The sequence below is a fragment of the Cyprinus carpio genome, chromosome A1, assembly GCF_018340385.1.
Source record: "Cyprinus carpio isolate SPL01 chromosome A1, ASM1834038v1, whole genome shotgun sequence".
Classification (NCBI taxonomy): Eukaryota; Metazoa; Chordata; class Actinopteri; order Cypriniformes; family Cyprinidae; genus Cyprinus; species Cyprinus carpio.
The window spans coordinates 2,552,589-2,568,791 of record NC_056572.1 but is presented as its reverse complement, the minus strand read 5'-3'; the positions used below and the strand labels follow the sequence as shown (position 1 = coordinate 2,568,791).

Here is a 16,203-nt window from a genome sequence, read left to right as displayed (position 1 = left end):
GTCACACATTTTAATTGATTTTCGACCGGCTTGAAGTTAATCGTTACATCCCAATTTGTTCAGATTCTAAACAGCTGATTGAAAACACGACTCATTTGCTGAAATATTATAAGAATAGATTCTCAGGTCGGTATACGTCGATCACAGTGATACAAGGATTGTTCAGTGATATTTTACTGGGGCACGAGAGCGATTTCACAGTAAAAAGAGTCTACCGATGCCAGTACTTTACTATTTTTGAGCATTTTCCCACTGCTTGCAATGCTGAGCAACCACACACATTGTAAATACAATTCACTGATACAATTTTGAACGCCTGTGCTTTCATTATCAGGATGAGGCAACAATGTTGGGTTACACTTTATTTTAAGGTGTCATTGTCACAGTGTAATTATACATTTAAGTACTGAGTAATATTAATTAACTACATGCACTTACTATATGGTTAGGGTTTGGTTTAGGGTTACTTGCATGTAATCATGCATAATTAATTATTATTACAATAAGAAGTACATGTAATGTGTAACAAGGACACCTTAAAATAAAGTGTTACCAAATGTTGTACCCTAAATGTATTTCTCTGAGAATCACTCTTACTCAGAGGGACAGATTAGGACGCTGACTGCTAACTTAACTAACAGTGTGGTTGATTGCAGCCTTAACTCAGTTTGGTGTTATTTGGAGCACCTGTCCCCTGGCGGTCAATAGAAGGTGTTTGATCCATGCTGATTGTTTCACAAGTTGATGCCGTGTTAATCCTGTTCTCTTTCCTTTCTAATGAATGTCAGGCAAATGGCTGAGATCACATTTGCTAACGCTTCCTTGATACATTCCCGCTTTTAATTTGCCTTGATTAGGCTTTAATGAGCATTGTAACACCAACCGGAGTCCCTCGAGGTTGTTTAAGTCTGTCTTCATCACACATGCTGGTTAGTTTGATCTAAACCTGTTTTGGTACAGTGTGATGAAATGGTTGGGACTGAAGCATGGTAGCTTCTGTCTGGTTGAACGAGGCTGTACTGCGCAGCAGTGCTGATAGACGGATGACACGGCTTGTTACCGGTGAACTAAAGACTTGACACAGAAACCCGGGCTGTTTGTGTGCTGTTAAGCTTCAGAGACTTTGTGTTCTCTGTGCGTCTGTTGACGCAACGGATCTGTCTGTTGTCTAATGAGTTTTAGATCGGCTGACTTTTACTGAAACTGCATTTTAAAAGAAGATGAGTAATTAGACTTCAATTGAACATAATTGATAGGTAAGTAACTTCAGTCATTCTAAATACGTTCGAAATGCGTCATTAAACAAAGTGAAATCAGAATTTGTGTCATGAAAGCTAAAGAACACAATTTAACGTTTCTCATGGCACTCTGGTTGAGTTTAGACATCCCTGAGGTGTCTGTGGGACATGTCTGGACTTGTTCAGTGAGTCACAGGAACAAAACCGATGACGTTCAGTCACCTCTTTATTTGACACCTTCCTTTATCTTTAGTACAATCTTTTGAAAACAATGAAGAAATCTTATGAGTAAACAAGAGAGCGCTACAGCTGGGTATCTGATTATTGACAAGTTGTTAGAAGACAAACAGAATGTTTGGTAACACTTCAATAAGTTTCCATTAGTTCATGTTAGTTAATGAATTAATGAGTGTTACAGTATTTGTTACGGTTCATTAATTAGCTCATGTTAGGTCCATTAAACATTAACAGATGCCACTTTTGACTTTAATCATGTATTAGTGAATGTTGAAATTAAGAATAATAAATGCTATAGAAGTATTTTTCATTCTTAGTTAGGGTTAGGGAACTAAAGTGTCACACTAAGTACTATTTACTGACTTTTGCCTCACTAAACTCTTATTGTGCAGCTTATTAATCGTTAGTAAATTAGTATTTAAGTTTAGGTACCAGGTAGGGATCTAAAATAAGCTCATGCAGAATAAGGCATTCAAATGTGCTTTATAAGTATTAATAAACTGGCAATATGCTAGTTATATGCATGTTAATAAGCAGCTAGTTAATAGTGAGAATTGCTCCCTAAACTAAAGTGTTTACTGCTTGTTTTTAACAGTTATTTCAGTGTATTTGCATGAATTATTTGTTCTGGTTGTGGTTTTACTCCACTGCACACTAAACAGCACACTTCTGTGTACCTCAGTGTATATATATATATTGTTTTAAATACATTTAAGTTAGGCTTTTTTGCAACATGTCTGTGTACACTTGGACGAACGAGTGCCAAATACCACCTGCTCAGTCTGAAGGAACTAACGAGAGGAGGGGCCAGCAGTCGTCTTCAGGAACCGCCTGGTTTCGGTTGAATATAATCTCAGGCTCTCCACTTTCGTCCTCTAGCAGCCTGCTCTGCCCCGTTCACTGTTCACTTCCTCATCTGCAGAAAACCTGTCATCTGATCCCTTTGTGTGATCCCAGTGCATCCTCCTGAGGGCCAGCAATTCATTTCTGTCCATTTTTGTTTTGCTAATAATGTAACACAATTATTGCATGCTCCCTGGAATACTTGATTCCCATTTTCTCAATTAGAATCCAGAGGTCAGATATTCTGAATAATGACAGCGCTGTGTAACTGACCCGCTCAATTGGGAAATCTGTGTCTTGCATAGCAGAGCTTGTGTTCTGTCTCTACGAGTAAGCAAATAAATTAATTTCAACTCAAATCAATATTTTATGTCCATTTATTTAAGCAGCCGTGTAATGAGCAGAACAGTGTACCGTCAGCTAGTCATTATCACAAAATAAACACCAAGTTGATCAGGACGCGGGGATTTTTAATTCTTTCTCTCTCCCCTTGACAGCTCTGCAGTCTCTCGTCTTCTCATGCAATAAATTAATTTCGATTTGAATCTCATGTCAGTGTAGTTCAGAAGCAGCAATAATATACAGTTATCAATAAAGTCGTTATAAATGCTCGTTTTAAAATCTTCCCAGCCTGCTGAGATTTGTTATGACATCTGCTTCAAACATTACTGTTCTCATGATAAGTTTTGTTAACTCTACAGTAAGTCTACTTCGCCAGCTAATTACTCTTCAGCAGTGATGCTGAAGAGCTACTGCAAAAGTGCCCTTATAAAGGTGTACCACAGTTCTTAACTGTAGCATTTTTATATAATAAGACTAGACTATTAATCATTACCAGACCAATAATTACTTTATATATATACACACACACACACTGCTATTCAAAAGTTTGGGATCAGTAAGATTTGTAGTTTTAAAGAAGTTTCTTCTCATCAAGGCTGCATTTATTTGATCAGAAATACAGTAAAAACAGTAAAATTGTGAAATATTGCAATTTAAAATGATGGTTTTCTATTTTAATATACTTTAAAATATAATTTATTCCTGTGATTTCAAAGCTGTATTTTCAGCATCTTTACTCCAGTCTTCAGTGTCACATGATCCTTCAGAAATAATTTTAATATGATGATTTATTATCAATGTTGGAAACGTTGCTGGGGAATATATATATATATATATATATATATATATATATATATATATATATATATATATATATATATATATATATATATATATATATATATAAATATATTTTTATTTTTTTTTATTTTTTTTGGAACCTGTGCTACTTTTTTTTCAGGATTATTTGATGAATAAAGTTAAAAAGAACAGCATTTATTAAAAACAGAAAGAATATAATATTTAAAAAAAAAATAATTAAATAAACACTTAAATAAGTAATAGAAAGTCCAGGTTTTTTGTTTTTTTTTTTCTCCCAGGAAGAGGGGAGGTTCTGAAGAGGGCAGGGTCTCTCTCTCTCTCTCTCTCTCTCTCTCTCTCTCTCTCGTGTGTTCGCTCAGTCAGTCCGCTCAGAGGACGCTCAATGAGACAGACGGCGAGTCGCTGGATTCCTCCGTTCGGCTTCACATGCATCCGTCCGTGGATGAGTATGTCCCTGTCGGATCTATCCGGGATTAATAGAGCCCTCATCACGCAGATATAGTTCCATAAACTCTTCACCGCCTCTCAGTGACTCGCACCCGGATTATCGTCTTCACCATGGGTTTCTACGGCACTATAAAGATGATCTTCTATAAAGTGAGTAAACGCTGTTATTCGTGTCTGATGCACTGCGGCGTTTATATCGATACGGCCGTGCGCCTCGCGTCAAAACCCATCAGCGCGGACGCGACGCGACAGGAACGCGCCCATTATCAATCAAAGAAGCGGAGTGCGCTGCACAGCGCGATGTGTAATATTCAAATGCGACGCGCGCCTGTGTAATGCACACATCTTGGTTGATTATAACGCCGGCGTTCGGATTTGTCGCGTCGCGTTCTGAAGGGTGCGTCGGTGAAATACCGGCCACTGCGGAAAAATCTCCAGCTGACTGAGAGAATCACCTTCCGCGATATTCATTCACCTAACGTTACTTTGAGTCTCCTTGACAAGAAGCTCAGATGTTGAAAATGATGCGATGCACTTGATTATGGGGTGGGTTTGGAGAACATGCTCCATCACTATTTCTCCACCATCTGCCCATCCTAACACACACACACACACACACACACACACACACACACACTGCAATACTCATATCCACATCATACATACTCCGTCCCCTATACATCTCAGCATCACTGCATTCTTCTTTACTTGTAAAGCTAATTTATTTGATCGCATGTTTTTGATGTGCAGGTGAAATCATATTTGATTCTCATCTTCCCGAGCAAACCTGTTGGTAATATTAATTTGTGCTTTGCAGCTGATATGCAGCAGAAAGGATATCTGGGCGATCCTAGAGCGTCAGTGTTGTGATATGTGAATGATTTAGTGTCGGAGTGGTAAAGCATCTGCCTGTTGAAGGGTGTTTCCTCCGCTGGCTGGCGGCAGCGTGCCACCCTACAGTGATTGGGTCACTGTGTCATTGCTTTTGATGCCAGGTCCGTCCCGAAACTGAGTGAAACGAGCATTAAGAGCTTATCAGACGCTCGCAGTCACTGCAGTTTTCAGGGTGTCCTCCGATCAGAACAGCATCGACTGAAGTACAGTGACGTTGACGGATGCTCCAGGCAATCTCGTTAATTGTTTGGTTACGAATACAAAGCTCATTAAGAATATCTGACGTTAGGCAAAATCATGAGCTCGTGAGAGCTTATCCCACTCTACTCAGCCTTTGATTTCTCGCAGTTAAACTTCCATGACTTTCAGGGTTTTATTTATGAAGTACGGCACACTTAAATAGTCTAAAATGCACAAAGTTCAGCTAAATGCGCAGTCGTGACCAATCTAAGAATTTTCTGAAATGAATAGCAAGTTTCTCCATTCATAAATCACAGGGTTTATTGACTAATATGTGTTATTTGCCAGGACCGCACAGTGAAGCATTCCTGTTAACCACAGACCGAGCCGTTTTTGCTCGGTGGTGTCAGACACGGAGAATGATTACACAGTGACTCATCTAAAATCAGATGGCTCTCGCTGTGAACCCGAGAGAGAAGCGACAGTCTGATCCACTCGCTCAAATAAATGTATAACTAAGCAAACGAGTGCTTTTACTTCATTCACACGGTTTTGTGTTAAGTGCTTTTCACCAAGTAGTCTAGACAGGTTTGGCTGACTAGCAAGTGTGGCGTTCTCTGTGTGTTCTGTTACGTGTGGAGAGTCTTAACACTCTTGGACACACACAGGATCACTTTCAGACGTCTTCGGTGTCATGCCATCTTTTTACCATCTTCTCTTCATTTATGTGTATACACACTCCCTGCCTGTCCTGTCTGTTTGACTACCTTCGCATTGAGATCACTAGCTCCACTGATGCTTGTCAAGCTGTCCTGCAAAATAAACAGAGCTGGCGTGGAAGGGGTTAATGCATAAATAGGACATTGAATTATTATTATTTTTTTAATAAAGCACTATAGAATCAGTTTTAAAATGCTACAGGCGATGCAAATAATCAGATCACTTGTAATGCAGTATGAAAAAATAATATTCATTTTGAGATTTGCTGAAGATTACATTTTATTTTAAATGTGATGTATTCTTGTGATGGCAAAGCTGAATTTTCAAGTCATTATTTCAGTTTCCAGCTTAATATTTTTCAGGGAAACCTGATACTTTATTTATTTATCTTTTTTTTATTTTTTTATTTTCCAAAGATTCTAAAGTTCAACAGAAAGATGCACTCTCAGAAAAAAAGGTACAAAAGCTGTGACTGGGGTGTGGTACCTTTTCAAAAGGTACACTTTTGTACCTTTCAGGTACTAATATGTACACTTTAGGTACTCATATATACCTTTATGGTACCAATATGGACTCCTTAGATACAAAGGTGTCTTTTGAAAAGGTACCGCCCCAGTGACAGCTTTTGTACCTTTTTTTTGTAATGCATCCGTGCTGAATATATGTATTAAATATCTAAAAATGTATATGTATAAAACGATTAATTGCTGCCAAAGCTTGCCAGTATTCTGGTGGCTGATTCAGTGTACCCTTTTTTAATCTTAAATCTTTTTTAGAGATTATATGAGATTAGTCTTTTTTTATAGTACTATAGCACTATATAGTACTAATAACCACTGAATGTTGCTTACAGGCTCAATGTCATTGTGATTCGGATATCATTTCAGACCTGTTGTGTACCAGTGGCATGATACGTGACTACACTGTAAACAGCATGAGCGTGTTTCAGTAGTGAAAGTCTTTACTCGTCACTCACAATTTCTGCTCGCATCCTTAATGACTCACAAACCCTTGGCACAGCACAATGATTCATAACTTGGAGTCTATCGCTGAGCTCCTCCTGAAAGTGAACTGCACAGATTCACTGGCAGCCCTGTTCTCTCCTAAAATAGTTTAATTCAGATGTGCTTTAGGAGCTCATTGTGTTGAGGACACTGAACCCTTGTTTTTCCAGAGTAGATGCTCCGTAGCCAGGCACCAACTATGCAGCAGAACCAGAGCCGTTTCAGCCTGTGCAGGGGGTTAGTGACCGAGAAAGAGACAGTCGAGCATATAGGGTTGCTCTTTTATTTCCATTATGCCCATATAAATTTAAGCTGTTGTGAACGCACAGTGCCTGTCATGCCCACACAGATGTGTGTTTGTGTGTGCCCCCGTTTCCAACTCCTCTGAGGTGTGTGTGTGTGTGTGTGTGTGTGTGTTTATGCCATACACCTCTTTGAAGACTCACATAACAAGCATCAGCTGTCAGACTTTATCTTTTCTGTGCTGTGTCACTGTAAAGTGCACATGACCTTCCTTCCTCTGGCCTACATTTGTTGATGAGGGATTAGCACAACACACACACACACACACCTCTTAACACAGGAACGAACACCGGTGGACGTTGAACGTTTACTGTGAAGCTGCTTCGCTGGTTGTTTATGTGGCTGGTCATTATTGTCATGTCCTCTACGAACCCAAACTAACCAGCGCTCCACCTGCTCTTTGTTGCAGATGAAGAGGAAGTTGGACCATGGCACCGAGGTTCGATCTTTCCCTTCAGGAAAAAAGCCCTGTCCAAGGTAAAGCTCCTGCCACCTGACCTGAAGCTAGCAAGATGTTAAGCCCATGTTGCATTGCATTTTATGTGCACATCTACCTGAGAGTACAGTAACAGGTAGACGTGGATGTTTTTGTATGACACATTCCTCTTCATGAGTTTTCTTTATTAGTAAAGATTATATTTATTTAAATATTATTATTTTATTTATTAGAGAACTTGTAAGATTTTTAATAATTTAATTAAATGTAATTAAAAAATAATAATAATACCAGGATGCATTAAATTGATTGCAAGTGACAGTAGAGACATTTTTAATGTTATAAAATAAAGTTCGGTCACACTTTTTTTAAGGTCCAATTCTTAGTATTAATAACAACTTCTGCCTCAATAAAGTCCTAATGTACTGCTTATTAATAGTTAGTAAGGTAGTTGTTACATTTTGGAATGGTGTGGATTAAGTGATCTAAAATATGCTCATAAGGCTATATTTGCATATGCATGCTAATTTTCAATTTTTCTGGTATGCATGCTAATAAAAAATTAGTTAACAGTGAGAATTGGTCTCTAAACTAAAGTGTTATCGAAAGTTCTTTTCAATATTTTATTCATTAACGAGGCCTGCATCAAAGAAAAGAAAAAAAAAACGTGCAGCACAACCCTTTTTTTAAATATTGAAAATATTGCAGCAAATCAGCATATTAGAATGATTTCTGAAGATCATGTGACACTGAAGACCGGAGTAATTCAGTTTTAGAAATAAATCACAGTTTAAAGTAGGATATTAAAATAGTTATGTTGAATTGTGGTAATATTTCAGAATATTACTGTTTTTAACTGTTTTTGATTAAATAAATGCAAACTTTATGAACATGATATTTTGTTTTCTTACAATATTTAAAAAGTCTTACCGATCCCAAACTTTTGAAGAATAATCCCCATTAGCCTGGTTTCCATCCACATATCTTTATGCAAATTTTAGGATATCACATAAAAAGTACTGGATGCTAATAAAAAGTGAGGTGGGGGAAAAAAATTAAAGTAACACATGGCAATTAAATATTAGAGAAACATACAGAATTGATTCCTTCAAGTGCATAAAAAATGTCATGTGATTAGAATAATTTGCTCAGATGTTTGGCTACGGTGACCCCCTGTGGTCTGACACACAGACATGAGGAATCTGCCCTCAATTGCTAACAAACACAACCTTCATCAGAGTGTTTTGTCCATGAGCTTTAAACCACAAGTATTTCATTCTAAAAGGGATGCAACTGCTTTCCCAGTTTTACATAAATTTCCACAGAAACTATTTGAACACATGGGATGAAAATGTAGCTTTATTCATAAATCCTTTTTTTCTTTTCTTTACCTAAATCCCAAATTTGATGACATTTTTAACATTTATTTGCACACAGAATTATGATTGGTCTTTTCTTTTGTGCATCCATCTAATAATCTAGCCACCTTCACACTGCAAAGCTCATCCTGAAACTTAAACACTTTTGTTGTTATGATAATATAACAACACCTCAAATATACACCCCAAAAAATGCACATCTAGCTTATTTTGGTGCAGCTAATGGTTCAGAAATGATACACCGTCACTGTGCAATCACCTCCCGAGAGTTTCCTTAGTCTGCAAACACAAGCTCAGCCGTCAGCTCTGACCAGTGTTCATGCCTCATTGTCAAGGCGCAGGTGTTCTTGTGGTTTATATTAGAACAGTACACGAGCAACCAGGCAGCAGTTGTGTGCTGGGTAATTGAAGCATCTTGGTCTCAGATCCCATTAAATATGAATCCATTATGAAATGGACCTCACTGCGTGCTCGCCTGCACTCTTCCCTCTCTCCTCCTCATCTGCTGGTTTCTTGCACCGGAGAAGGTATCCGTAGATAAGCAGAATGCAAGGAAGGAGTGCTGAATTGTGTTTTCGGTGTTAGTTTAGGGCACCGGAGACTGTAAGGACTGCTGACATGGGACAACTCTCTGTGCCCTTCCTCACCACAAGTGGAAAAGGGAATGTGCTTCAGTTCTTAATCGTTTGCATGCATTTTGAGCATGTTTTACATGGAAACAGAAAGGGGTTTCCATGAATGAAACATCTGAATGAATTGATTTGGAGCAGGTGGCTGTATAAAATCATGCTTAATGACTGATTGAGTTCTGAGGTTGAGGTAAATGGTCATGTTCATCTGGCACCCATTCAGTCCTACTCACCACTTTTGGTTTTGGCTGTAATTCTCAAACTGTTGTTCTGAAACAAAGCCTCAGAATTTCATTTTCAACCCATTTTGTTTGAAATCTTCCATAAACTGCAGGCTTGCACTGGCCTTTCCATATTCTTGAATTACTACAACACAGATGTCTCCTGTCAGAGTCACTTATTATAAATTGTGCACCAGAATGTGTTTTAAATCTTACTTTGTCTCATTACTTTTTGTCTCCTTTCATCCTCCAGTCCCACAGGACTGCCGTTCCCAGCCACCCCCACTACGTTTCGGGACTTTCGAGTCAATGGGCAGAGACGGCGCATCACGTCCATCCAGCCCCCCACAGGCCTGCAGGAGTGGCTCCACACCTTTCAGGTCAGTTCAACCAAACAGCTGAGCTCAGACCGGACAGATGAAGCTAACCAGGTGCACGGTCACAGCTAGTACATAATCATGGTAGAATCACTAACACAGTCTCTCTAGGCATATGTAAGTTAAAAAAAAAACTGTAATAATATGTACATATTATATTAGCAATACTTATTTTTATTATTAACCCTTAGCCTCACATTGCTACAGAGCCCTATGCATCACATGCAGAGAAAAATTACTTATTTATTTGTTTCTTCATTTTGATGAAACAGTTAGTACAACATGACCACGATTTTACTAAAACGAATAAAATAATATTTGATATAGTTGAGTAATATCACACAAGCAAGAGTGCCTTTTTCCTGAATATCAGCATATGAGCACGATCACAAATGTGATATTGATTTTATACAACCGTTCAACGAACAGGAAGTTAATATTGAGTGAGTTACATTCTGTCTGTTTTTTCTGTTTCGCCAGTGAAAAAGTTCCAAGCAAAGCCGGATCAGAACATTTGTGCGTCTCTGAGCAACACTCGTTTAGTTTCTAAATGAATCTGTTTTTGAATGAATCGTTTGTATCAGAGTCACTTGCTTCGTTTCTAAATGAATCAGTCATTTTGAACAAATCGTTTGAATGAATGATTCAATGAATCGCTCATTAACACAGGTACAGTTATCCATTATCGAGAAAAAAAAGAAATCACAAAAAATATCAAGATATTATTTTTTGTCAATATCGCACTTCCCTTGTGGGAACAGATTCTCAAATCATGCCCATGATATTTTGTTTTTTTTTCTCTGCATGTCAGCTGAAGTAAAACAAGGAAACAAATTGGTACAATGTAACCATGATTAAACTAAAACAAGGGAATGATATAATAAAATGTGGCCATAAATTAATTCAGTTTGGGACAGCCACGATATCTCAAATTGGTGGCCATGAAATCTATTTTTTGTGCAGGGTCTTCTAAGGAACACGGCGTTTGCTGCAGTCTGGTTTTAATGCATTGATTACTTCTGGTAGATTTGACTGAATCTATGCTACATATTTAAGCACATGCGGCCATTATGCAACAGGTTTGCATCTATCTAGATCCTTGTCATATGCATCTTACTACAACAACAGTTCAAGCCTCGACAGAGAGCAGAGGCTCCACCTCAGTCAGTGTTTGCTGTGCCTTGCAGGTAATTACAGGCTTGATCGGTCCTTGTGCTTAACGAAGCTGCTCTGGCATGAAACAGCAGATACCTGTGTTGACTGAAAGGCTGAAGAAGCTTTCATCTAATGCATAAAGATGTGTTCTTGTGTCTTCCTAACTAATGTGGAGAGTCATGCTAGATTTATCCTTTATTAAACATGCGGTGAGAATGTGCACGTAATCCTTCATGACGTCAAAGGCCGGTTTGTTCGATGGCATCTCGGGACAGAAGCAGCATGTATAACATCCTCTCAGTTGTGGTCTGTCTGCACCATTACGCAGTGGGTTCAGAAAGGGTTTTGTTTATTTGCTCAGTCAGTGCTTGATGAGTTGCTTGCTTTGTGTCCTGAGTTATTGCGAGGCTTATTTCTGGAGGTGTAAATGACACCCTGCATCCCTGTGAGTCAGCAGCGTCACTGTTTCTGTATCGCTTACGGGATTCACATTAAATGTCTCATTTCTGCATTCTAAGCCTGTGGAGATGTATCTTAGTGGCAGTTCTGTCTGTTCAGGGTTGAAATCTGGCGCTAGAATTGCAACCTTGTCGTATTTGTATACATAGAGTCCTGGCAGTGAATGTTAAAAATGGGATTTAAAGGAAATTAAAGGCACAGTGTCGTTCAAAAGTTTTTAGATTCTTAATGTTTCAAAAAAATATTAAAATGCAAATCAATTCTGCAATCAAATAATAAAAAACAACAGTAATATTGTGAAATATTATAACAATTTAAAATATTTTTTCAAATACATTTTAAAATGTAATTTATTTCTGTGATCAAAGCTGAATTTTCAGCATCATTACTCAGTGTCACATGATCCTTCAGAAATCATTCTAATATTATGATTTATGCTTACCAGTGATGCTTTGTCAGCATTGTTTGATGAATAAAAGGTTAAAAAGAACAGCATTTATTAAAAATAGAAATATTTTGTAACAATGTATTTCATTTAAAAGTTTGTCACCAATTTTTTTTCTTTCTTTTTTTGAAAGAAAGAAATACTTTTATTCAGCAAGGATGTGTTATTTATGTGTCATTTATTTTGCAAATGCTTTTAAATAATTAAAATCATTTTAAAGTTCTTATAGGTAATTGAAAGTGTGTGTATATGTGTTTCACTCTCTTGATATTCTAGAGTAACCCTCTCTGGTGGCAAACAGCTGTTTGTGTGCACTGGTAATATAGTTTAATATAATTATTTCACAAATGCTTAATAATTTTTATAAATGCTTATAGATCATTAAAAGTTTTGGTAGCGCTTTACAATAAGGTCTCATTTGTAAACATCAGTTAATGCATTAACTTGCATGAACTAACAAAAAAACAATATACTATATTAATATATAATGCTAGTAAGTTTTGAACTTAAAATGAACTACGATTAATATTGACTTGGGCCCGTCATCGCTGCTTGCAGCTATATTCTAAACTTGCTCTTTGTAAGAAGGATTTTTTAAAACTTTGAAAAATAATGTTTGTTTATCTCAGGCTTAGTTTAATTAGTTTGCTTCAATTAAAGAACCAACATAATTGAACATTTTAATGTGATTTTCCCTCAGCTGTTTATTGAAATCCCATTATTTTGAGCTGTTAAAACAGGCGGTTATACACTTATAGACATAAACCAGTCTGTGACAACAACGCCGAGCTTGAGCAGTAAATTATGGTGCTTTACCTCCCCATAGTCCTCTTCTGTACATCCCTCCTCCATCATAAACATCCCTGAGCAATCCTCCTCTCTTATTTGATGCGCTTCTTAGCGGAATGACTTTGGCACAATCTCTCCGGTGCAGCATGTCCTCACTGAGAGTGAATTACGTTCCGAGCACCATGAGATCAGCGAAACATTTTATTCGACTGGATGAAGTTGACCGCAGTGTAATATGGGGAGAACAAACCCTGGGAACAGCCCCAAGACATGAAGACTTAACGAGATCCTTCTCGGTTATGTTCATGCCAGAAGTTACTATTTCAGGGGACGGTTTGCTAGTGAAAAAGCATCGCCAGCCCGAACTGAAATGTAAATCTAAAGCTGTAAGTGTAAATGGATGGCTCTGTCTGTTTGTTACAGAGCTGGAGTGGTCCAGAGAAGCTGCTGGCGCTGGATGAGTTGATTGACCGCTGTGAGCCCACGCAGGTGAAGCACATGATGCAGGTGATCGAGCCACAGTTTCAGAGAGACTTCATCTCGCTCCTGCCCAGAGAGGTAAAGCACTCACACACTCATCTCTGTGTTGAGAAATTTGCAGAAACGCTGATTAAAGTTTTGATGCCACTAACTTAGCAAACTCGGGCACTTATTTCATCCTCGAAAGTGCTGTATCAACCTTGGAAATAACAGTGGAACAGTAACAGTGGAGTTCCTAGTGGAAAAACACCATTACCCATGATTCAGCACCAAATTCATGACAAGCATGAGAAGTGCGACAAGAAAATCACGCAAGAACAGATATATAATGTATTGTCTTTATTGCGGTCAAATGATTAATCGTGATTAATCGCATCCAAAATAAAAGTTTTTCTTTACATAATATATATATATGTGTGTGTGTGTGTGTGCTGTGTATATTTATTATGTATATATATATATATACAAACACATGCATGTATACTTTTAAGAAAAATGTTATGTTTATATACTTAATATATAATACAAGAATATGAATATGAAAGTATTTTCAAAATATATACTGTATGTGGCTGTATTTATATATAAATAATAAATATACACAGTACACATACATATATAATGAAAACAAAAACGTTTATTTCAGATGCGATTAATCGCGATTAGTCATTTGACGGCACTAATTGTTTTATGTTTATAATCTGTATAATTATCCATTTCATTTAGATTATTTTGATGGACTCATTAAAGCCGTTAAGTACACTCTTCTACTTTAGTTTTTTACATTTCCCACAAAATTTGTGATGTTGTGATTCACCTTGTAGCTGGTTGCTTTTTTTTATGGCTTATATGTAATACTTTGTTAAAAAATAAAATGGAAAATGAATAGGAAAAGATGTCGAACTCTATATTCGTCAGTCCAACACACTCTTGTAGCTGTTTCTAGCTGTTACGTTTTGGCTAATTTGGATGACTTTGTAGAATATCATTCGTAGGTTAGGTTTAGGAATAAACCTTCAAAAAAAAAAAAAAAACATTTTTCCCGAAACATTATAAATTTCCCAATGAATCACATCAGTGAAACTACTGAAGCGTGAGCTCTAAACAGACTTTTTAATTTCTCTCCATTTTTTTTTTTATTTATTTTTATTTTTTTGCACAGTCTTGCACTTTATGGCTGTGATGTCTGACGGTGGTTTTAGAGCGTAGTAAGTGCCGGAGTGCCGCTGACAGGCATGTCCTCTCTTACACCTCTTCAGAGAGATGTTACAACTCTCTCAGCTTCTTTTCAGGAATACAGAGAGGAATCTACCCTGGCACCTCGTCTCCGTCGTTTCTCTGCTCTCTCTTCCTTTCATCCTCTCTTCTTCCCGTCACTGGTTCAGCGTGTCTTTCTTGTTCTCCATCACCTGTCATCTCTTCTCCCTCTCCTCCCCATCAGGCTGTTTTTCTTCTGTGTCAGTGCGGTGCTGTTCAGGGTGTGTCTGTCTGTCTCAGATTGTGGAAGAAGCTCCTCTAGGCTAATACTGTACACTGTGGAATCATGTAGGATCACACCAGGAATGGTGGAACTGTTTGGACATGATCTGTCTTCCCTCAGCTCGTTGCAAAATTGCAGTGCACTTGAAAACCGGATCATAGAAAAAATAACCGTAATAGGGTTAAATAAATAAAAAAATAACTTCTTACAGTTTTTTTTTTTTTTTTTTTTTTCATTTTTCTTTTCCAAAAATAATAAAAAAAAATTTTATTTAATAAATGGGGGCTGGTGATAGTTTAGGTATTAGTTTGTAATTTATTTTGTTATATTATTAATTAGATTATTAAAATTAAAAAGTGCTTTTTATATATCATTTTGATATATTTTTTTAAATGTTTTTTTTTTTTTTATCAAAAAATGTATAAATTATAAATTTAATAAATTTTATATAAATTGAAATATCATTTAAGAACATACTTAATTCAAATTAGTTTCATTTACCCAATATTCTGTTTAGCCACTTCTATCAGACTTTCATAATTTCATATGTTTTTACCTAAAATCCTATCCTATAGTAATAATAATAATTATTATTATTATTTCTCATTATTTTAATATTATTATTATTAATTATTTACATGTATTTATTTGTTTCACTATTTAACATTTTGGGGGATTTAAAAAAGTTTCACCTTTTTACATTTTTTTTTTTTTGGTCTAGTATTACTCTTACATGTCTTTATATAGCTTCTTGTTAATTGTATGACTTTTGTTATTTATTCAGCTGTAGCCATGAAGATAACCTTGCTGCTGACGAGGTGTTAAAATAATAAATACAATAAATACATTTTGGCGGAAATATTTATCCTGTTGTAGCTCTTCCTCTTCCTGTAAGGTCTCTTCGCCTCCCTCATGCTCTCCTGATCTCTGATTGTTGTTCTGTCTGTCTTGTGTTGTAGTTGGCCTTACACGTGTTGTCATTTCTGGAGCCAAAGGATCTGCTCCAGGCGGCTCAGACGTGTCGTTACTGGCGCATCCTAGCAGAGGACAACCTGCTCTGGAGGGAGAAATGCAAAGAAGAAGGTGACTTCACTGCTTTCCACAAACTCTGTGGCTTTGGAAATGCATGCACATGTATATTGAACAGCTGCCTCAGAGAAGAATCATATGCATTGAATCATTAATGTCACATCTGTTCTGCAGGTATTGACGAGCCCTTGTACATAAGGAGAAAGAAGGTGATCAAGCCAGGGTTCACACACAGTCCCTGGAAGAGTGCCTACATTAGACAACACAGAATAGACACCAACTGGAGGAGAGGAG

At 37.2% G+C, this 16,203-nt stretch overlaps 1 protein-coding gene across 2 annotated transcripts in view; it reads left to right on the top strand.

Annotated features, from left to right (window-relative positions):
• LOC109100105 (F-box/WD repeat-containing protein 7-like) overlaps positions 1–16,203 on the top strand; it is a 75,049-nt gene that overhangs the window by 33,538 nt on the left and 25,308 nt on the right. The window contains exons 1-6 of one of the 2 annotated variants that reach the window (XM_042717671.1): positions 3,829–4,079; positions 7,440–7,507; positions 9,949–10,075; positions 13,344–13,478; positions 15,840–15,963; positions 16,084–16,203. The exon at positions 16,084–16,203 is cut by the window's right edge and continues 17 nt beyond it. In XM_042717671.1, the coding sequence (XP_042573605.1) occupies positions 4,041–4,079; positions 7,440–7,507; positions 9,949–10,075; positions 13,344–13,478; positions 15,840–15,963; positions 16,084–16,203 (613 nt within the window). In that variant the 5' untranslated portion in view covers positions 3,829–4,040. Of the gene's footprint in view, positions 1–3,828; positions 4,080–7,439; positions 7,508–9,948; positions 10,076–13,343; positions 13,479–15,839; positions 15,964–16,083 lie in introns of those variants that run through there. The other variant, XM_042717628.1, reaches the window with a different exon arrangement.